This window comes from Bactrocera oleae, chromosome 3, assembly GCF_042242935.1.
Source record: "Bactrocera oleae isolate idBacOlea1 chromosome 3, idBacOlea1, whole genome shotgun sequence".
NCBI lineage: Eukaryota > Metazoa > Arthropoda > Insecta > Diptera > Tephritidae > Bactrocera > Bactrocera oleae.
This window is the reverse complement of record NC_091537.1, coordinates 51709377-51733120: the sequence shown is the minus strand read 5'-3', so window position 1 is coordinate 51733120 and position 23744 is coordinate 51709377. Positions and strand designations below refer to the sequence as shown.

General features: G+C 36.1%; 1 protein-coding gene across 2 annotated transcripts in view; it reads right to left on the bottom strand.

Moving 5' to 3' along the window:
* Apoltp (Apolipoprotein lipid transfer particle) overlaps positions 1 to 23744 on the bottom strand; it is a 327278-nt gene that overhangs the window by 257087 nt on the left and 46447 nt on the right. Inside the window, exons 2-3 of one of the 2 annotated variants that reach the window (XM_070106619.1) lie at positions 1868 to 2034; positions 1048 to 1805 (exon numbers count right to left, since the gene is read on the bottom strand). In XM_070106619.1, the coding sequence (XP_069962720.1) occupies positions 1048 to 1805; positions 1868 to 1976 (867 nt within the window). In that variant the 5' untranslated portion in view covers positions 1977 to 2034. Of the gene's footprint in view, positions 1 to 1047; positions 1806 to 1863; positions 2035 to 23744 lie in introns of those variants that run through there. The other variant, XM_070106620.1, reaches the window with a different exon arrangement.

The following is a 23744-nucleotide window of genomic DNA, read 5'->3' as shown; positions in this document are numbered from 1 at the left end:
CTCAGGATTTATCGAACTAATTTCTACCAAATTTGGTATGTGAAGTTACCCAGCCATTCCTATCACACCCTGTGTAAATGGGCAAAATCGTATAACGACTATAAAACTATGCAACTAAAAGCATGAACTACTTGTATATATGTTGTCATTTGAGTAACAAACGCAGCCTCAAATAAAGTGAAAACACCATGTGTGGTTGAGCTAAATAATAAGTTTTGTTTAAAATACTAAAAAACTTGCTTTTAAAGCACATTAAAATAAAAAGTGGAAAATAAATATAGTACAAAAAAACTAAAAAATTCGTTTTTAAAGCACATCCAACTTAAACGTGAAAAATAATTCGTTATATAAACTGACAGAAATATTGACCGGAAAATACTTGTGTTAATGTGAGGAAAGCTTGGGATGGTTTGTGCCATGTTTTTCGTATATCGAGCACATCACACTTTCCAATTTCCAGTCATATCGAACGAATTTAACCTTGTAAGACAGGGCATGGCTAACCAAGTAGTTAGGAAAGCAGCGGTCACAAAGTCGTTACGATCAGGGCCTATCATTGCAGAGGGTCCAAACACTGTCAAAGAAGAACAATGAAAAGGGATCAGTACTGGCTACAGGTTTCTGGAAGCAGTTATTTCTGGGAGAAAATAACCTGAAAATTAAGCCTCCCAAGAGGCAAGTTGAGACTACTTATAGAGATGTACACTAGCCGCTGCATGCTGAGAGGTCACGTGTACAAAAAGAGCAAATTGCCCAATAGAAAACTTTCATGTTTGCAGCCTTGCGGCTAAGACACTGAAACCTTAAATACTACCGACGACCAGATGGTCATTAGACCAAACAAGTTTAGGCTTCGTTAATGTACCTGAGTTATATTAGGAGATGTGCGTGAGAATAATCTTATTTAAACCGTTTTTTTATAAACTTACTAAAGAAACTAAAGCCACCTATTCGCAGTAAAAATTGTGTATACGGAATCATTATCAAGAAAAATAAGGACCAATATAACTACGAGTATTATTATATTTTAGAGAAAAAAGTACTTACATCACAGTAACTTATAGAGTCAATTATGGGCCATATAGCTTTATCATCACGAAAGGTATATGGAGTAGATTGTAGTATAGAATTAGTTGAATAGCGCTTCTGACATGTTGGCAAGTTTTTTGTCTTACGTATTTTTATAAAAACATTATTCACATCTTTTAATGTGTACTGCACATTGCACTCCCCGGATATATCGACTTCTGTTGTATTGAAATCGACATCAAATCGCAGCATTGTATTTTGAAAAGTAGAGAGTATGCCTTTTTTAAAGTTTAAAGCCCAAACTGATTCTCGGAAGTTTGGGCATATTTCCGAAATAAGCCCATCGTTGAATGAGAAGCGTAACAAATGTTGCTTTAAATCTTTTGCCAGCTCAAGACTTTTTGGATGCATATTACTAAAATCATCATTAGGTTCATTATAACCACTTGAGTCCGTAAACTCCCCATAATAATCATCTTCATCTAAATTTTCGTTTCTGCTATGAGCATTATTGCTGAATTCGTCATCGTTTGGTATATGCTGATGATCCCAAAGTTTAACATCCGTGATTTGTAAAAATCCGTCACAAGGCTTTGGAAAATATATGATAACGGCTGCTTTTAAGAAAATGCTGGACGCATTATTGTCTGTACCGGAAAATTCTGTATTTAAGTCTACGTTATATTCGTATTTATATAAATTGTTACGAAAATAAAATTTTCTGAATGGCGTTTCACATTGCGGTCTTCCACAAATGCTTGGATCACGAAATGGATCTGTAATTTTTTTTCAAAATGTATTCAAAACTTGTTAAACAATCATATGGCACTATACCTACTTTGATTAGCATTATTTCTTTGTGTGTGTAATAATATCAAAATTGCTGTTAACACGTTTCGCAATATTTTACTTGCTGAAATTCTCGACCAATGGACGTTTGCCATCATCTTTTACTATATCATAAGTCCTTATATAATTTATTAGCACGTCAAATCTGCAAATCACCTGGAATAAAATAATAAAAAAAAATTAAATTAAATATAGATGTATACAATTTCCATTTGTATGGCAATATATTGTATTTTTAATTTGGGTCATTTAACTTTGGGTCCACGTATAGGTAAATTATGACTATCATAGTCTTACATTAGGGGTTTTAAATTATATTCCTTTTTTATAGTTATGTAAAATATTGCTCGAAAGTATAACCCATTCTTCAATATAATGATTATTTGTTAATATAAGTAGTAACACTCATCTGCAAAAATGTTTTATTCATAAACGATTCGAAGGTATTTTCCATCCACACAGATATACAAATGATGAATGACAAAATCTCCAAAGTGTACCTCCATTTTTCGATGGTCCAGCTTTTCTCGTACAATAAACTTTTTGACCCTAAACGATAAATAAAAATGTAAGAAAGGGCTAAATTCGGGCGTAACCGAACATTTTACACTCTTGCAACTTGCAAGGAGCAAAGGCGGCTAAATACCTTCAGGTGTTGGCAAAACTTCATATTATACTTGTAAAATGTAGCGAAAAGGTTCAACTTCATTAAAATCACTTCCACTTTGTCCGATATATGTGGTACAAAGCCAACTAGAAGTTCGAACATCTTTATATTAACTATATGGGGGCTAAGGGAAGTATTGACCCGAATCATCCCATTTTTGACACAAGGGTGTACTATTATCAAAAAAACATTTTCCCCGAATTTCAAAAATATATATCACATTTTGACCGATATTATCGGCAAAAAGTCAGCCATACGCACTGGGGTCTACATATTCGGTGAGTGGAGGCTTAAAAAGTTATGGCCCGATTTTGCCTATTTTCAGCCTCAAGATGGGATATCTCAAAGGCACTATTTGTGCAATGGTTTGTCCCTATATATTCATAGGTGCTTGATTTGTGTACTGGAAAGGGAAAGAATCATATGGAATTTAAAATAACCCTCTTGTATCATCGTAGGAGTAAAATCGAATGTTCTTGGCGCATTTAGTTATTGATTTATTGCGTTTTTAGTAATGTTTAACAAAACCGTTTTGTCGATTTTTCGACCTTCGAAAAGCTTCGGGAGTTAATGTTCTTAATATTTTTTGGTACGATCTTAAAAATAATTTAGTTTCTCTTAACAAACCGCATCGATTTCGCTTACATTATCAATACATAATACATATAAAACGAAGCCGCTTTATCTGTCCCTATGTAGGTATGCTTAAATCTTTAAAACTGCGCAACGTATTTTGATGCGGTTTTTTTGTAATAGATAGAGTGATTGAAGTGGAAGGTTTATATGTATAAAAACATCCATTAAATAGTAGAGAAATTCTGTTATTTTTGAGGTGTCGGAGGCCGCGGTTCTTCCTATAGCACTTTGAATTTAGCAGCGATCGGACACGTTTATTATCGGAGCTCTCTAGCGAGGAAAACAACAATACTTAATAAAAACGTGCTTTTCAACGCGACAACAATTGTATGATAATAGTTTTAAAACATAAATGATATTCTATTCTAAAGTTAATTTAGATTAAATTGCACTTATAGTAATTATAAGTACATTTTTTTTCTATTTTCTATTAAGATCTTGGTTAAAATTTAGAGTTAGATCAATTTAATTTTAGGGAAATTATTTTAAAAAATCGTAATTTAAGGTTCATGCAAGTTCAGAAAAATAATTTAATAGAATAGGTATATTTTGTTGTTAATGATTTGATTATCTTTTGTTTTTAGTCGCACGAATAGCAAATTATTTTTAATTTAATTAAAACGTAGTTTAAGCTAAGGTATTTCATTAAAAAAAAGAACTCAATAAAATTAGTATCTTTTGTTTTTTTATGATTTATGATTTCTAAATGGTAAGTATTTAGACATTTTTACTGCGGTACATACTAATAATATCGCAATTTGTGCATAGGATAATCATACATATAGAACTGAGTAAATTTTGTATATCAATTATAAAGTCATACCTGGAAGCCGTGGTTGTTAGAGCATAGGTAGGTAGTACAGTAAATGATAAAAGAGTACGTTCCGCAAGAGATGAAGAATCGTCAACGGAACGTGGGGGTCGTCTCAGTTAGGCTCGGGATAGATATGGAGCTGAGAGAAAGAGAGAGAGAGAATCTTCAGTAGAGCGTGAGGTCCGCCGCAGCCGAGATTAAGATAGGCATACGGTTCAGAGGGACAGAGAATCGTCGGTAGAGCGTGAGGCTCGACTCAATCAACTTCGGGATGGATATAGAGCTGAGAGAGAGAGAGATTTTCGGTACAGCATAAGATTCCCCGCATCCGAGATGGGGTAGACATTGAATACAGAGAGCCACAGAATCATCAACACGAGCTAATTCATGGGTGAATAAAGGAAATTCTACCATGAATTACGATCCTTCGATTTCTTACAAGGACGATCGTATGGTATCACTAGGTACTATGTCAGTAGTGTGTGAACATTGCTTGGCATTGAAAAAAAGGACGAAACGAAAGAAATTCTCTTTCCACCTGTAGCACTTCACTCTCTTCTTACGGGTGATCATCAGAAATACAAGCAATTCATGTGTAATGTACGCCGTTATAATAACGCATTTCAAATTAGCTCTTTTAAGAGTAAGCAAGTCGTTGAGCATGGGTTCATTTAAAATTCAAGGGGAAGTGTACCCCTTATCTAGGAACTTGCTATCCTTCCGACCAAATTTATTTTATATTATTTATTTTGCAAATATATTTTATTGCAGAACCAGATACACAACCATCTACGCGATGTTCAAATGTTGCACAGCCAATTGATAGAGATTTGATTAGATCTCTCCAAGATATGTTATATTCTCATAATTGCTACATACCGTCTTTTGAAATTGCGTTTGAGAGTGTTCCAGCAGATACTCCTGACTTTAGTGTCGTAATCCATGTAAATAAAGTTACTGCTGTAAAACACAGAGGACGACACAAAAGGCCTTCCATGAGTGAAATAGCAGTAGTGATAACTGGACAGCACTTTGACAAAAGAGATATTGTATTGCACAGTCGTGATGATAATTTGCAAAAAATTTCAGAAATACACAGGTCTTATGACATCTTACAATATCCTTTGATGCTATGTCGTGGAGAAAATGGTTATGCCATTATTATTTCTCAAGTTTCCCAACCGGAAGTACACCTCTGCGTAAAACAGAGTCATGTACGAACTGCTATTGCTACCGTATAATGACAAGACGTAACAATTTCAACACTTTGCTTAGATATGGAATGTTAACAAATCAATACTTGGTAGATCAATATGCTAAATTTTACTCTGAGAGATTGGTCTTTATCCGTAATAATCAAACTAATTAGGGAGCCGAAAATTACGTTCATCTTCAGGATGCCCACAGGTGGACCTCGATATTTACACAAAAAATTGCGGCGGAATTACTAACATAAGGAATTACGGCAAACCTGATTTATTTATAACTGCAACATGTAACCTAAGTTGACCGGAAATCAAAGAAAATATTAACACCAATTCAACTCCACTAGACAGATACGATATAGTTAACAGAGTCTTCCATTTAAAAGTACAGAAACTCCTGCACCTCATTAACAAGTCTCATATATTCGGTCCGTCGTGCTGTCATATGTACACAATATAATGGCAGAAACGTGGCTTGCCACATGTACACCTACTGGTGTGGTTAGTGAACAAAATTAGACCCAGCCAAATTGTCAGGGTTATTTCAGCTGAATTATCGGATACAAATGAAGATCCAATCTTGTAAGAAATCGTAAAGAAACATCTGGAACATGGCCTTAGCGGGACTTTGAACCCGCCCCCGACCCCGAAATTTAGGAATCATAGGAAAACGAACTGGCAGATGCACATGCAGGAGCTAAAAAAGCGTTTTCCTATGATTTCACCATTTCAACCGGAAAAGAAAGAGGACATAGACATCTTCGTTAAACAATTTACAGATTCTAGTCGTCAAGCACTAGAGGTGGCTTGTCCATTAACGTACAGTAGGGGAAGAATTAGACCTCCTTGGTGGTCTCCCATACTTAAGAACATGCAGAAAAATTGCAGGAAGCAATTCAATTTTGCCAAATTATCCCAAAAAGATAGAGAGTGGGGTAAATATCATAACCACCTACGGACATACAAAAAGGAGGTAAGAAAGGCAAAAAAAAATTCGTGGAAATCTTTTTGTAATGACATCGAGAATACGGCAGAAGCGTCTCGACTGAGAAAAAAAATGACACAGTCGAAACATAGCATACCTTCAGTAAAGAGACTCTAGGCCTACTAATGGATACTCACTTCCCAGACAGTTCCGAGAACCTCATAGGGGAGCATATACAAGCTCAAAAGTTCCAGGACTCTTTAAACAACGCGGCTTCTAGTGGCGCCATCTGTCTGAAATTGTTATCCCTCAATTGTGTATTCTTCAGTGTTGTCGTATAAAATTTATATAATAGCTGACTTGTATAACAGCTGAGATATCGCGCTACATGTGACATTACATTTGTAGTGTCGGTCGGAAAAGGAGCATCGAACAAAGAGCCAATTTTTGTTTTAAACTTGGTAAAACTTTTACCAAAACTCATTAAATGATGAAACAAGTTTATGGCGATGATTGTCTATCCCGTAGCCGTATTCACGAGTGGTTTAAACGTTTTCAAGAGGGACGGGAGGACTTGGAAGACGACGAACGTCAGGCCGGCCAAAAGATGTTGTGAACCAAAAAAACACGGAAATTGTGCGTGAATTCATTAAAAAAGAGACGAAATCATCGCTTAAATATATGGAGTCGGAATTATCAATATCCGCAGCGTCGATTTATCGTATTTTGATAGAAAATTTGGGCCTCAGAAAGGTTTGTGCTCGATTTGTCCCGCACACTTTGAAACAACACGAAAAAGACCTCAGAATCAGACAGATTTTTTTAACAAAAATCGCATTCATATCATTAACCATTCACCCTATTCGCCTGATATGGCACCCTGCGATTTTTATTTGTTCGGAAAACTACATTTGGCCATAAAAGGAAACCGCTATGCTGACGTTGATGCCATCCTCAACGCTATACCGACAAATGACCTAAAAAGTCATTCGATAAACTTCTTGAACGTGCCAAACGTTGTATTCAGGCGAAAGGAGAATATTTTGAAGGCGACCAATAAATTTTTCAAAAAAAAACAAATAATATTCGTTTTTTAATAAAAGTCCTGAAACTTTTGAATTGCACCCTGTACTGGAGAGGGAATTGGGCTCAGAATCCCATCCGCTAGACATAGTGTCAGATAGCAATGTTTATTGGGTAATAGGCAGCTTCAAGCCTTATAAAACGCCGAGACCAGACGGATTATTCCCGGCTCAGTTACAGCAGTCCCTGAGCTGCACAATAAATTGGTTAACAACCGTGCTTAGAGGGGCACTGAAATTAAACTATATTCCCTCGATAAGTGAAGGTGATATATATACCAAAGGCTGGCAAAAGCTCACACATTAATCCAAAGGATTTTAGACCAATTAGTCTCTCATCATTTCTTTTAAAAACGCTGGAAAGACTAATAGAAATACATATAAGAAACAAACTAAACCCAGGAAAAATGGCAGTTTCGCAGCATGCGTACTCGAAGGGTAGATCCACAGAAACGGCATTAAGTTCAGTGGTAACAGAGATTGAAAAGTCTCTGGAAATAAAAGAATTCACCCTCGTAGTCTTCCTAGACATAGAAGGTGCCTTCAACAACATCCAGCCGAAGGCCATATTGAGCGCGCTTAAAGATCTAGGCATCTCTGAGCCTCTCCGGAAATTAATTGAACAGATGCTCTTGGGCAGGTCAATTATTTCAACGCTGGGAGCTTCAACGATGCACAGATCTGTCCGAAGGGGTACACCCCAAGGAGGCGTGTTATCCCCACTTCTCTGGATCCTGACAATGAATAAAATGCTTGTGGGTCTAGAAAAGAAGGGGATACTTGTTGTGGCCTACGCTGATGATATGGCAGTCTCGGTTAGGGGCAAGTTCCCGAACACCCTCCCTAGCCGTATGCAGACAACACTGAACGATATTAATCGATGGGCCGTATCATGCGGACTGAATTTAAATGCTTGCAAGACAGAACTAGTATTGTTCACTAGGAAACACAGTACTCCAGAAATCACGCCGCCATTTTTAAATGGCACCAGGCTAACGATAGGAGATAAAGCAAGCTACTTGGGACTAATTTTGGACAGGAAGCTTTCTTGGAAACAAAACTTGGAAGCGAGGGTAAAAAAATCAGCGACAGTGCTTTACACGTGTAAAAGAATGGTGGGGCCCAGATGGGGACTGACATCTCGGGTGGCTCACTGGCTGTACACAGCAATTGTAAGGCCAATCATGACCTACGGTATATTAGTATGGAGGCCAATTACAGAAAAGAAATATGCGATTAGAAGCATGGAAAGTACACAAAGAGCAGCTAGTATGTGCATCAGTGGAGCTCTCAGAACTACGCCAAGCCAGGCACTAAACATAATTTTACACTTGCTGCCAACAGATCGGTATTGCAAGCAAATGGCAGCGAAGTCAGCTCTGAGACTGAGGGAATCCTCCCTACTAGTCGCCAGCAACAAGGGGCATTCTATGATACTTAGAAAGTTCCCGTTTCTTCCCATAACCACGGATTTTCGCAATCCTATGGAGCTGAACCTAAATCCAGTCCTCAAAATTGCAAGGAAGCAGGGATAAGCTTCTATACGGATGGTTCCAAACTGGATAACCGAGTAGGTGGCGGTGTCTTCTCGGCTAAACTAGATACCAAATCGACTTCCGGTTACCGGACCACTGCAGTGTCTTCCAAGCGGAGGTCTCTGCAATTAAAGAAAGCCTTCTTGTACTAACAAAAAGTGTAATCACAACAAGAAGTGTTTTTATATATACAGACAGCCAGACGGCTTTGAAATCTCTGATGTCTCATAGGATTTCGTCGAAGACAGTGAAAGGTTGCAATGATCTTCTAGCGGATCTGTCATCCTATTTCACGGTAAATCTGCAATGGGTCCCAGGACACAGTGACATCCCTGGGAACTGCATAGCAGATGAACTAGCCAGAACAGGCACCACCCTACAACTAGATCCTCGTAAGGAGGACATAAATAATTCTCTGCCTACTTGTAGATACTTAATCGACAAACATGTCATTAATATAGCCGAGTGTCAGTGGAATCAGTCCCTGACCTGCTCAACTACCTACCTACCCTACCTTAATAAAGGCAGTGATCAAGCCACTTTCAGCATACAATCACCAAATGAAGTGGAAAAATATCAGTCTGGACGTTACATCTGCAGCTCTGAAGCTATATGGAGGATTTTATCATTCGAAGTGAACGAACGGGCTCCCACAATTGTCCACCTTGCAATTCATTTAGAAAATAGAAAAAGGGTAGATTCACTGAGAACAATATAAAAGAAGTGGTTAATAACCCGCGGGATACAACATTGACAGCATCCTTTAAGTTATGTGCTCAAGATGATTTCGCGAAAACACTGACACTTGACAGAGACATGTTACTATACATGGAACAAGAGTTCTAAAACTTTTCAACGGCGAAAACAAGGTACTGCGGTTGATGGTTTCCCCGAATTAAAAACAGCGCATGCTCTTAGAAGAGTATACATGATTCATCCCAACAACAGCGAAAACTTTTATCTGAAAATATTACTGCATATTGTAAAAGGACCGGCGTCCTTCGCACACCTAAGAACTGAACAAGGCGTTTTTTACAACACTTATGATCAAAACATATTTGACGAAGCATTATTTGAATTGAACAAAGTAGTACAATTACTTTCATGTAAATCGATCGAATCGCTAGCTGTTGCATCATCCGGCATTGCCAGTATGCTTTTGGAAGGAGGGCGTTTGTAGTGTTTCTAAACAGAGCAATACAGGAAATTGATGCGTAACTGCTTATTAATAGTCTGGGTCGAAACTACCATGTCAAACAAGACGTCTGTGGAAGCATTGAATAGAACAATGCGCGATTTGCGTAACAAACATTCACCTATGGGTGCATATACAATTCTGTTCTCAGGAGATTTCCGTCAAATCCAACCAGTTTTGACTCGAGGAACTCATGCTGATGAAATACTTGTAAATGCTTCCCTAAACCTTTGGCCACATGTCAATAACCTAGAGCTTAAAACTAATATGACAGTTGCGTGGTCTTCACATGAGAACAGACTATTTCCAGGGATGCTGCTAAAAGTTAGCAATGGAGAGTTAACACAAAGTGAGGATAGGATTAACCTAGACAAACTTTGTGTTTTGATAGACAACATCCAAGAGTTAGTCAACAATGTCTATCCTGACATTGATAACATAAGTTATAAGACAATATCTTGGTTTAAAGAAGAAGCGATTCTGTCACCAACTAAAGAACAAGTAGATAACTTAAATAACTTGATGCTTTCAAAAATTGATGCGCCGACGAAAATATACTACTGGGTCGATACTGTTCTCGATCGGAAGAAGCTGTTCATTTTCCTACAGATTTGCTAAACTCTTTAAACTCCTTCTCACAAAATGGTGTTGAAAGTAGGTTGTCCTGTTATATTATTAAGAAACATGAATCCACCTAAATTTTGCATTGGCACTCGTTTGCTGGTAAAATCACTGAAAACTTTCATTATAGAGTGCACAATACTCACAGGATGAGGTACCGGAGAAGATGTGTTAATTCCCGGAATCCCTTTGACTCCATCGGATTTACCCTTACAATTTAAACGTTTACAGTTTCCGGAAAAGACATCTTTTATAATGGCCATTAATAAATCGCAGGGACAAACCTTGAACGGTGCAGCCTTAGATTTCAGCGTTGACTGTTTTTCACATGTGAAACTGTATGCCGCTCTTTCAAGAATAACCTCTAGAGAAAACATGTTTGTATCGCTAATGACAAGAAAACTGTAAACGTTGTATATTTTGAAAATAAAATAAATAGGTAAAAATGTACAAAGTAAATAAGTAACAAGTAAGGAAGGGCTAAGTTCGGATGTAACCGAACATTTTATACTCTCGCAAAGTCAAATGGTATACTCGTTTGAGATTTCTTTGTGGTTTGACTGATATTTTCGGTAGAAGGTCAACTATAGGCACTGGGGTCCACATATTTAGTACTTAGGGGTTTGAACAGTTTTGGTTCGATTTAGACAATTTTTGGCCGCAAGGTGGCATACTTTAATTGCATTATTTACGCAAAGTTTTATCCCGATATAATCATTGTTACCTGATTTGCATAGTGGAAAGTGAAAGAATCAGATGGAATTGAAAATGGTGTTACATGGGAAGTAAGCGTGGTTGTAGTCCGATTTCGCCCATTTTCGCACTATGACATAGAAAAATGAAAAGAACGTTATGCACCGAATTTGGTTGAAATCGGTTGAGCAGATCTCAAGATATGGGTTTTCACCTAAAAGTGGGCTGTGCCACGATCACTGTCTAATTTGGAACGCGGTTCCTATAAAGCCAAGTTATACCATCTCAGAGATAAAATTTAATGTCTCTGGCGTGTTTAGTGCTTGATTTATCGCGCTTTTAGTAGTTTTTAACAGTACCGTTATATGGGGAGTGGGCGGAGTTGCCACCCGATTTCAACTATTTTCACACCGTCAATAGAAGTGCTAAAAACATTTGCTTCTAGTGAATTTTGTTGTTATAGCATTAGCGGTTTAGGAGATATGCACATTAAACCTATTAGAGGCGGGACCACGCCCACTTTTTAAAAAAAGTTTTAACTGCAGATGCCCCTCCCTAATGTAATCCTGTGTACCAAATAACAGTCTTGTATCTTATTGCGGAGCTTAGTTATGGCAAGTTATTTGTTTTTGATTAATGGCGTTTTGTGGGCGTGGCAGTGGTCCGATTACGCCCATCTGCAATACCAACCGTCTCACGGTACCAAGAAACATGTCTACCAAGTTTCATAAAGATATCTCAATTTTTACTCAAGTTAGAGCTTGCACGGACGGACGGACAGACGGACGGACGGACAGACAGTCACCCGGATTTCAACTCGTCTCTTCATCCTGATCATTTATATATATATAACCCTATATCTAACTCGATTAGTTTTAGGTGATACAAACAACCGTTAGGTGAACAAAACTATTATACTGCTACAGAGGTTGCGAGAGTATAAAAATGTAGTGTATGAGTTTGGATATTCCAAAGTTAGCAGGAAATCTCCATGATATAGGGAAAGGGGAATTGTTTTACTCCAAATTTAACGGGCAAGGGGCAGTAATGAATAAATCAAAACTACTAGATCGATTTTAATAATTTTTTCGGTGAGTGACATATGCTATATATTTTATACCCGTTGGCAGCCGGAGCAGGCCGCTATGTTTTTATATACAACGTTCATAGTTTTTCGGTAGTGTATTTAGTATCAGTATAGATACTTTCGTTTATCACGAACAGAAGTATTTGAGTGACACAAAGTACCTACTACCCACCTCTTTTGATGATGATAACATCGAAAGAGTTAAAGAAAAAGTACCTTGAAAGCATATAGCAAAGAAACTCAATATCTCTTATGGATCCACTCAACATATTTTAGGTAATGTTGTGGGTATGAAGCGTGTCAATCTACACTCGTACGAAAAGACCTGAATTTTTTGCAAAAGCGACGTCAAGATTAGCTTGCAAAAGAGATGCTTGACAAGGTAGCTGAGGACCCTACATTCATCAAATGCAGATGAAAGCGAGTTGTGGGTTTATGACTATATCTTCGAAATTGATCAAAAGTCCAAAATGCACTCTAAAAATCAAAACCGAAAAAACCTAAATTCGCTGAAGGCAATGAATTGCCAGCCGTGGCATATAAGTGATGTAATTTTATTTTACATTATACTTTACTACATTATACCAAGTGTAACTTGTTAACTTAATTTTATTGGAATATTTTTCCCACTAATTTATATAATGGGCACATTCCAATTTCATAAAATTTTGTCAGCAAACAATATTATTTATATACTTCGAAAAATAAGCTCATTTATTTTAACTTCATAATCCGTATGTAGGGGCAAATGGAAAGTGTATACTAACTTAATAAGTTTTTGGAATCAAACTGAATAATACTTAGAAATTTGCACTTTAAATTCTATTTAAATATTTTAAGTCACATATTGACCGAGTAGTGTTGAACTGATTACTCTAAATCATAAGAGAATGTTGTTAGATGTCAGTTAACAGATATAAAATTTCACCTGACACTGCCCACTTAACCGTTCATGCTCGAATTTTTGAACTTATTCACATGCAAGCCTAAAATATATGTCACGAGCTTATTTTTTAGAGTTGCAGATTAGTCATTAGCCAAATTCCCTTTTTTTGCGTCTTATTTATAATGAAGTGGGAAAAGTAATGTTTTGACCGAGATTTGTATTATTGTATTTTCTAAGATATTTCAGCGATTAATTTATGGGCAGTTTAAATTCGACTCCTATTATTCGCGATTTAACAAGTTCCGAAAATATACTATGCAAAAAAAGATTGAGAATTGCGTTTAAATTTCATTCTATATAGAAGACTTTTGTAACGATTTGATATTAAACCGATATTTTAATGTACTAACTTACGTACACACATCGTATTTAGGTTAATTACGCCACGCACGAAAGGTACACAGAAAAGTGAAGAAGTATTCAAACTGTCCAGTGGGATCAAATTAAAAATTTTAATCCGTTTTTTAATGTTATTTTTGATGTGAAAAATAGGAATATTCCAGCAGCATGATAAAGAGATCATTAAATAAGCCTTGTTGTTTTTGTACTCTCTCAAATTCGTTTGTTACTGTTTTAATGAAGTATTTAAATTCTAATAAGGAATACAAACTTTTTCTTCACTAATTTAATATACAAGGTGCGTTCCAAAGTAAACAGTACAAAAGTAACAAAGTAAACTCTAGTGGTGTCATCTATATGTCAACTAGTGCGTTAGAATCTGCTATCCTTTATCGACTTCCAGTAAAAATTTCATAACATTTCATCTATTGGAAATGAAATTATTGCGTTTTAAGTGTCAGTATGTTTTTTCATTGGTGCAAAAAACATTAAGTTTTGTTTTAAAATTGGTAAAACTTTTACCGAAACGTTTCAATTGATAAAACAAGTGTATGGCGATGATTGCCTATCCCGTAGCATAGTGCACGAGTGGTTTCAACGTTTTCAAAGTGGTCGTGAGGACATAAATGACGATGAACATGAAACCCAAAAAATCGCGCCTGGAGAAGTCAAAAGTGAAGACAATGCTGATTTGTTTTTATGATTCCAAGGGCATTGTCCACAAAAAATTTGTTCCACCTGGCCAAAACGTTAATGCTGTATTCAACCTTGGAGTTTTGAAGCGTTTGGTGCGCCGTATTCGACGTGTTCGGCCCGAATATCGTGAAGATGGAAGTTGACGTTTGTTGCACGATAATGCGTCGTCTCATCGATCGGCGCTTGTGACCGATTATTTGACCAAAAATCACATTTTAACAATCAACCACTCCCCGTATTCACCTAATATGGCACCCTGCGACTTCTACTTTTTCGGAAAAATGCATTTGCCGATGAAAGAAAAGCGTTATGCAGACGTGGAGGCCATTCAAAAGGCTTGCACCGGCATACTGGCTGCCATACCGGGCAACTAGCTAAAACACTCGTTCGACATGCTTTTGGACCGTGCAAAAAGCTATATTAAAGCAGAAGGAGACTATTTTGAATAAAATTAATTGATTTTGCCGATAAAACCATTTGTTCTGTCTTTTTTTTTAAAGTCCTGTTTACTTTGGAACGCACCTTGTACAAAATTTTCGTGTCACGGTGTTTGTTGCCGAACTCATCCGAAACGGCTGGAAAGTTTCAGATGAAATTTGGTGTGCTTATCAGGTAGGTCTGCGAATCGGTCAAAATATATTTTTCATACTATTAAATGTAAAGTGGGGTCCACCATATAAATAATATTCTTTCTTTTAATTACTTTGGACAAAAGTTTTTATTTTTTCAAATTTCAATATTGAAAAATACATACAATTTTAAATTTTCACCATGTACGATCAACCTCTGGTTTTAAATCGCAATATGACAATCGAATATAATAATTGTACTATAGTTTTCATGTATAGTTCTATCAACCAACCAGTTACAGGTGTCTCCCGATGTCACTTCTCAATCACCACACATTACGGAGTAGAGTTGAAAGCGAAACCGGCTTTCTTTTTTCACTATCTTATCAGTTTTCGCCTATTTTTAAACTCTTGTATTGTTTGTATCACCCAAAACTAATCGTGTTAGATATAAGGTTATATACAACGAGACGAGTTCAAATGCGGTTCGTCCGGCCCGTCCGTCCGTCTGTGCAAGCTGAAGCTTGAGTATAAATTTAGATATCTTTATGAAACTTGGTACACATGTCACCGTAAGAAAGTTGGTATTGTAGATGGGCGTAACCGGACCACTGCCACGCCCACAAATCGCAATTACTGGAATACCAATAAATTGCCCTAACTAAACTCCACAATAAGGTACAATACGGTTCGTTTACATAACGAATCGCATTAGGGAGTAGCATGTACAGTTTAAAAAATTTTGATAAAGTGGGCGTGGGCCTTCTAATAGGCCAGCAAACAATTTTACTTATATAACTTCATAATCGAAAGGGTATACTAACTTAATAAATATTTGGAATCAAACTGAGTGATACTCAGAAATTTGCAATTTAAATTCTATAAAAATATTTTAACTCACATATTGACCGAGTAGTGTTGAACCGATTACTTCAAGTGACAAGAGAATGTTAGATGTAAATTAACTGATATAAAATTTCACCTGAATGTGGGCATGTTCATGCTCGAATTTTTGAATTTATTCACATGTAAGTCTAAAATACAATATATGTCATGATTTTGATTGAAACTACTGAAAGAGCGTTAATTCTTTTAATGAACAAGATGGTAAAATTAAGCTGATTTGGAGTCAATACAAAAATTGGACAATGGATGTGGCACCGCCAACCTTTATGTTAAAACGCATATATCGGGATCTACCTGACCGATTCCAAACAAATTTGGAAGGTACCATTATCGCGTTATGCATATGTTACAGCGTCAAAATTGCAAAATCGGATTACAACCACGCCTACTGCCTACAAGTATATAAACCAAATTTAAATTTTTTTACTTTCTAGTATACAAATAAAGCAAGAAATTATCGTTCAATGTATGAAATATATAATTGGAACTCAGAGAGAATCCTGAAAATATTTTGTCTGTATGTCTAAAATGGGTTGAATAGTAATAATAGTTCTCTTAGCCCCCGTATATTTAATAGAAAGGTTTTCGAAATTCCGGCTGACTTTATACCGCATATATCGGCCAATATGTGAGTTATCTTAATAAAATTGTGTGGGCATATTTTTATAATAACGGTGCCTCAAATGGATAAAATTGGGTGAAAACTTGCCTTAGTCCCATATAACTATTATAACCCTGATTCCGGTTCACTTTACTACTTATATATTGGTGATGGTATGTGAGGTACCTAATTGAAACTCAGAGAGCATATTTTTCTGTTAATAGTATGTATGTAGTTATGCCAACAATAGATAAAATAGGGTCAATACAACCCATATCTTCCTTATACCTAATACAAGATTTTCAAACATCCGGTTTACTTTATTCCGCATATATCGCTCAATTCCCATATGTAGATAAAATGATTTTTGTTATTTTTACAAACCTTATGCCGAATATGTCGGTCAGTGTGTGAGTATATTTATAAAATTACTTAAATATGTTCCCGAGTATACCTTAACAATGTCAGTGGTAGGTGAAATCAGCTCAGACCTTTCCCGTTACAATATACCCTGTATAATGATTTCCGACCTTCCACCTGACTTTAAACGGTATAGGTTGGTCAAAATCCGTGATCTTTTTACATAAAATTACATAAGTAGGCAAATTTCCTTCAAAATTATGCAGTTTACTAGTGAATATGATTTGAATGGTTTTAGACTTTATATCCCTAATATAATGAATTCCCATCCTCATGTTGCTACAAAGTTTAACAGTTTTGTTTACCTAATAGTTGTTTGTATTATCTAACAATAATCGAGTTAGCTATAGGGTTATACATATGTATAAATAATCACGATGATGAGATGAATTGAAATCCGAGTGACTGTCTGTCTGTACGTCCGTTTCTCTGTGCAAGCGATAACTTGAGTAAAAAAGTATGATATCTTGATGAAACTTGGTACACATGTTCTCTGACAAAAAAAAAGGACGAGTTGGAAGATGGGTGTAATCAGGCCACTACCATGCTTACAAATCGCCATTAATCGAAAAATCGGTCATGAGTTATCTCAATAAAAATTAGAGAGCCGGTTTTTCTAATAACAGTGTATCCTTGTATCAAAAATAGGCTGAAAACTTTACCTATATAGTCCCTATATAACTAATATCAGAATTTTCGAACATTCGGCTGACTTTACTCCATAGATTGGTGATGGTATGTGAGGTACTTTAATTAAACTCAGGGGGCATTTTATTTGTACGTGGCATATTAAAAGTATGTGGTATTGTATGTTAGTTATATATTTAAAAAACTGCTTGAAAATATGTTCCCTTATATACTCGTACCTGTCCAAATTAATGCAATTAACTCGTCCCTTTTTCTATCCGCAATATACTCCATTTAATGATTTCTGTCTTTCCACCTGACATTGAACCGTTCAGGTTGATCAAAATGTAATATTATTAATGAAATTAAATGGACCAGTTTTCTTAAAAACTATGTGGAATTGGTTTAAACCTTGGACTAAACCTCATACCCCTAATATAATGAATTCCGATCCTCTGGTGGACGTTTTCCACATCAATTAATACATATTAAATTCAGGCATTTCGATTGAGTCGATATCACATGTATCTCATTTGAAGATGTTTTTAATATAATCTACTTAACTATAGCAATTAAATTAAGTTTAAGTTAATGATGTCCAATATAAAAGAAGAAGATACCAAATTTGATTTTAATTTATTCTCGCCTTCTTCGAATAATGAATGTTAAATTCTTTCGCAACATTTTTTAATATACAGTTTTGCCAGCAACTGAAGGCATTTGTTTCTTGCCAGGGGTCTTGCAAGGGTATAAAATGTTCGTTTACACCCGACCTTAGCCTTTCCTTACTTGTTTAAAATAATGTTTTGCCACACCTGAAGGTATTTCCCCTGCTTTGATCTTTGCAAGTTGAAAGAGTATAAAATGTTCCGTTACACCCGAATTTAGCCCTTCCTTACTTGTTTTCGTGTTATTTGTGTCTCGATCGTAGCAGTGACTGTTATGCGTATCATATTAATTTTTTAGTTCAACTTTCAGGTTAATGTTATTCTCACACTGAATTCAACATTATTTCTTTGTGAATTTCGAAAACGGCCAACGTGGAATTTCAAGAACGAGACAGCGCTTGATCGTGTTATGTAAATCTACGTTATTTAGCATTTGTTCAATAAAAAAAACTGGATGCCTCGAAAGCAAAGCACACCGGTTTATTCAAATGAAATAATTTGGGTCGTGTATATACCATGCAGTCAATCCAAGGCAGACTAAATGCTTTTATCTGCTGTTCTTGGTTAATGTCACTGGACCATTGGCATTTCAAAGTATACATAAGGTAAATAAACAACAGTATCCAACTTAAAAAGTTGCATGCCTTGCACTAGACTTATATAATAAACCAACGATTACCCTCCTCCGCCCAACCGACGCGAGGGGCGCAATCCGCATACGTGCGGAATTAGCCGAGTCAGAAAAGGCAAGAGAGTTTTTTAAGTGTTGAGATCTAAAACTGCTCAGCTACAGAAACAAAAATTTCAACAGCTAAGATCTAAAGTTACAATATAATAAATTCTTACATTTTCATTTATTAAGAGAAAACAATAAAGTTTTTTTAATTTTGAAAAGTGAGTCAGATAAGTCAAATATGCTGGAATGAGAATTAAAATCATTACATATACGGCGGAATGGCTCGTTTAGTTCAAAATTTGATCTACAGGATTTTAGCAGTAAAGGTCTAAACTGCCTCGAAAGGCGAACCGGGATATTAAATTTAATTTCAGAAAGGAGAAAAGAACTGCAAACAGTTCCATTCAAAAGTTTCACTAAGAATGTTATGCCAAGCATTTCCCTACGACTAGAAAGTGTAGGTAGATTAATAAGTTTTAAACGACTAGTGTATGGAGGTAGACTTACTCTAGAATCCCATCGGATGCGCTAAGGCGAAAAGTAAAAATTGTTTTTGAACCGACTCTAACTTGTCAGAATGGATTTGGTAGCTAGGGTTCCATACCACAGAGCCATATTCCAATATAGGTCTAACCAAAGTTGTATAAAGTGTTTTAGTAATATACGGATCTCTAAATTCTTTAGACCAACGTTTAACAAAACTGAGGACAGCTTTTGCTTTCAAGACCATGGTATCAATATGAAGACTGAAATTAAGCTTAGGATCCATATTAACTCCCAAATCAACATAGTTTAAAACTTGCTCTAGAATATGGTGTTTTATTACATAAGAAGAGGGGTGCACAGATCTACGGGAAAAGCACATCGTCTTACATTTATTGAGATTCAATGGCAAATCATTTCTATCACACCATGCAACCAAATTGTTTAAGTCTGTTTGCAACAGACACCTTTCCTCAGTTGAAGTGTATGATTTAAAAAGCTTTACATCGTCAGCGTATAATAAAATTTTTGAGAATTCTATTATTGAAGAGATATCGTTAATAAACAACAAGAACAGAATTGGGCCAAGATTACTACCTTGCGGAACACCAGAAGAAACATTAATTGTATCTGAAGGTGTATCCTCAAATATCACTCGTTGTGTTCTATTATAAAGATAGGAAGATACCCATTGAAGGAATCTTGGCTGAAAGCCCAGCAGATCAAGTTTATGTATGAGAATCGAGATATTTACTTTATCGAAAGCTTTGCTAAAGTCTGTGTATATAACATCCGTATGCTTATGTTCCCTAAAACCCAATGATACATGGTTTACAAATTCAAGTAAGTTTGTTATAGTCGAGTTCCCTTTACGAAATCCATGCTGAGATGAGGAAATTAACGGAGAAATCGAAAAGGTTATATGGTCAGTGATGATAGCTTCAAAAAGTTTAGGTATAACTGATAGTTTTGCGATACCTCTATAGTTTTCAATGTTGGATCTAAATCCACTTTTATGCAAAGGGATTATAAATGACTGTTTCCATATTGAAGGAAATATACCGTGTTTAAGAGAGGAATTAAATATCCTTGTCAAAGGCAAGTAAATATATTTGGCACTATTTTTTAGGAAGCATGAGAGTATCATGTCTGGGCCATAACTAAAGGATGGTTTTAACTTATATAAATTAAAAAGGACGTCTTCTTCAGAAATAACTGGAGCATTAATTAAAGTATTCGAACACAGCACTTGCTGATAAGAAAAAGTTTTGGAAGAATTATTACAGTAGTTTGACTTGAAAAATTCTGCAAACATATTGGATATAATATCATTGTCACTTGAAATGATAGATTTGTATTTCATTGCGGACGGAAATTTGGAAATCCTGCGTTTGGAGTTGACGAAATCATAAAACGATTTTGGATTACTTACAATATTTTTTTTACTTTATTTAATATTATTATAACATTTTTTGTTTAGGTCAAAATATTGTCGACGCAATAGAGAATATTTAGAATAGTCGACAAGTGAACCGGTTTTTTTAAAATGTTTAAAGGCTCGAGTTTTTCCGTTTTTCAATTTATATAACTCTTTCGAAAACCACGGACTTTTACTTTTATTAACAATTACTATTGGAACATACTTTTCAAATAATTTCGTAATAATGTTATTAAAATGAGAGACACTCAAATTGTAGAAAGTTCTGTATTTAATTTTTTTAAATTAGCTTTTGCAAAGTTAAACCGAGTACAAAAGCACGAAGTTTGATGATTATTATCCCGTACTATGCCTGAGATTTCGACAGATATTTCCAAAGCAGGATGATATGGGTCCTCTGGTAGAACAAGAGGATTACTCTGAATAACGGAACACTTTGCAGAGGTATCAACGTATACTAAATCTAAGCATTTACCAAATTTATTCGGAATCAAATTAATTTGGTTCAGACCCAACTCGGACATTTTTTCGAAAAACTCATTAAAACATGACCGATTGCAAATCGGCACGATATAGTCATCGAAAGGTTTCCACGAAGCACACGGTAAATTGAAATCACCTAATACAATTATTGAGTCTGCATTATTTGCCATCGAGGTAGCACTATTTATTAAAGAAGCACGCTGCATGTATACAGATAAGTTCGAATGGGGTGGTATATAAGATAGGGTTAAATAAATAAAGCAACTATTAACGTATACTCTAATACATTTAAATTAAAATGAGTCGGTCCCTGGAACAAGAATATTTTCAGATGGGATAGAGGAATGCACGGCAAATAGAACACCTCCACCGATTCTGTTCAGTCGATCACATCTAAAAATTTGAAATTCGCTGTTTAAAATCTCATTATCAAAAATGTGAGGTTTTAACCAAGTTTCTATAAATCCAATTATATGGAAATTAAAATTGGAACTGTTCAAATACAAGTCAGTTAATTTTGTATTAAGACCTCTAACATTTTGATAATAAATGCTTAGCGAATTTCTACCAATCAGTTTTTTATATCGGTGGTTGCTTTTGGTAATTTAACAATGTTTTCCTCAGTTTGACTTCTAAGTTTAGGTTTAAATTCGCGTACAAAAGTCCCAGGTGGCCAGAATGAACTATCTAAGATCTTTTTGAATGTTTCAAGAGATATGTCTATTTTAAACGATGATATACTTCTATCATAATTGAAGTTAAATTTACGTATATTGATATCATCGATTTTTAAACGTGTCGAAATGTAAGATTTAATGTCCTCCACCAAGGTATCTTTGGCAAGTCTCGAAATAAATATAGACTTTTTAGGTGAAATAACTATCAAATTATTAACTGATGCTACTAAGTTAATAGGGGGAGCCTCTGGAATTGTGAGACACTTATTACTATTAGATAGAGCTTTTGGGGAATTGAGCTCTTTGGAAGTTGACGGCTTATCACCTTGAGGGCAAGGAGAAGAGAGATTTATTAGGTCATTGGGAGAAGACGTGATTTTCTGAACAGAAGAACTAAGTGTTACTTCATCGGAAGGACGTTTACGCTTAAGAGCAGGTTTAAAGGATTCGTGAGAATCATTCAGGCACTTAAAAGATTTGAACAATTTTTCATAGTGCCTAAATTTTTCAGTGAGGGTTACAAGATCACGACCGATTTCGTTAATGCCAATTTAAACAGGACCAACGCAATCCCTTACAGTCGATAATATAATCTAAGATTCTACCAGTCAGTCCAGCACATTTAATATCGGCAAGCCCATCACAAAGCCAGCATGAAATGTAGCTATCTGACTCGCCTTTAATGTTACAATTGGGGAAGTTACAAGACATAATAAACCACAAGAATGAAGATCAAATAAAAGAGTAGGTAGAACAAAATTTGATAGATAAATAATAAATTAGTGTGTTAATAAAATATGTATGGGTGTATGCATTAACTCGTGCGGTTTTCTAAGAGAGGGCTGTACTAGTATTATTTCGCGTCGTATTCATCTGTGGCTATATTCATTTCAAAGGTACTGCCATTTCGCGTCGTTCTCAGTAGATATAAATTGTTTGAGCGTGAACAACAATTTGTTTCATTCATTTGAAAATGTCGAAATTTGTACCAGATAAAGTGTTTTTGCGGGGAGTTCTTCTTCATTATTTTAACATGAAGAAAAGTGCTGCCGAAGCCATCGTATTTTACTGGACGTTTATGGTGACCATGCTTTAGCCGAACGAACGTGCCAAAAGTGGTTTGCACGGTTTAAAAGTGGCAATTTCGACTTAGACGACGGACAACGACCCGGACAGCCAAACAAACTTCAAGACGAAGAATTGGAGACATTGCTCGACGCAGATGCATGCCAGACGCAAGAAGAACTTGCAAAAGTATTAGGAGTTGATCAAGCAACCGTTTCCAGACGATTAAAATCATTAGGATTGATCCAGAAGCTTGGAAATTGGGTGCCTTATGAATTAAAGCCAAGAGACGTCGAACGTCGATTCTGCATGTCGGAAATGTTACTTCAACGCCACCAAAATAAGTCGTTTTTGCATCGGATTGTCACTGGCGATGAAAAATGGATTCATTATGATAACCCAAAGCGCAAGAAATCGCATGTGAAGCCCGGCCAACCATCAACATCCACGGCAAAGCCGAATATCCATGCTGCTAAGGTTATGCTATGTATTTGGTGGGACCACAAGGGTGTGCTCTGTTATGAGCTATTGAAATCGGGTCAGACGATCAATGGGGACCTCTACCGAAAACAATTGATTCGTTTGAAAAAGGCCATCGCGTAAATACGACCAGAATATGCGACCAGACACGAATCAATAATTTTTCACCATGACAACGCTCGGCCACATGTTGCAAGGCCAGTTAAAAACTATTTGTAAAACTGTGGGTGGGAAGTTCTACCTCACCCGCGTTATAGCCCAGACATAGCACCTTCCGATTACCACTTGTTCAGATCAATGCAGAATGCCTTCACCGGAGTACGCTTCTCTTC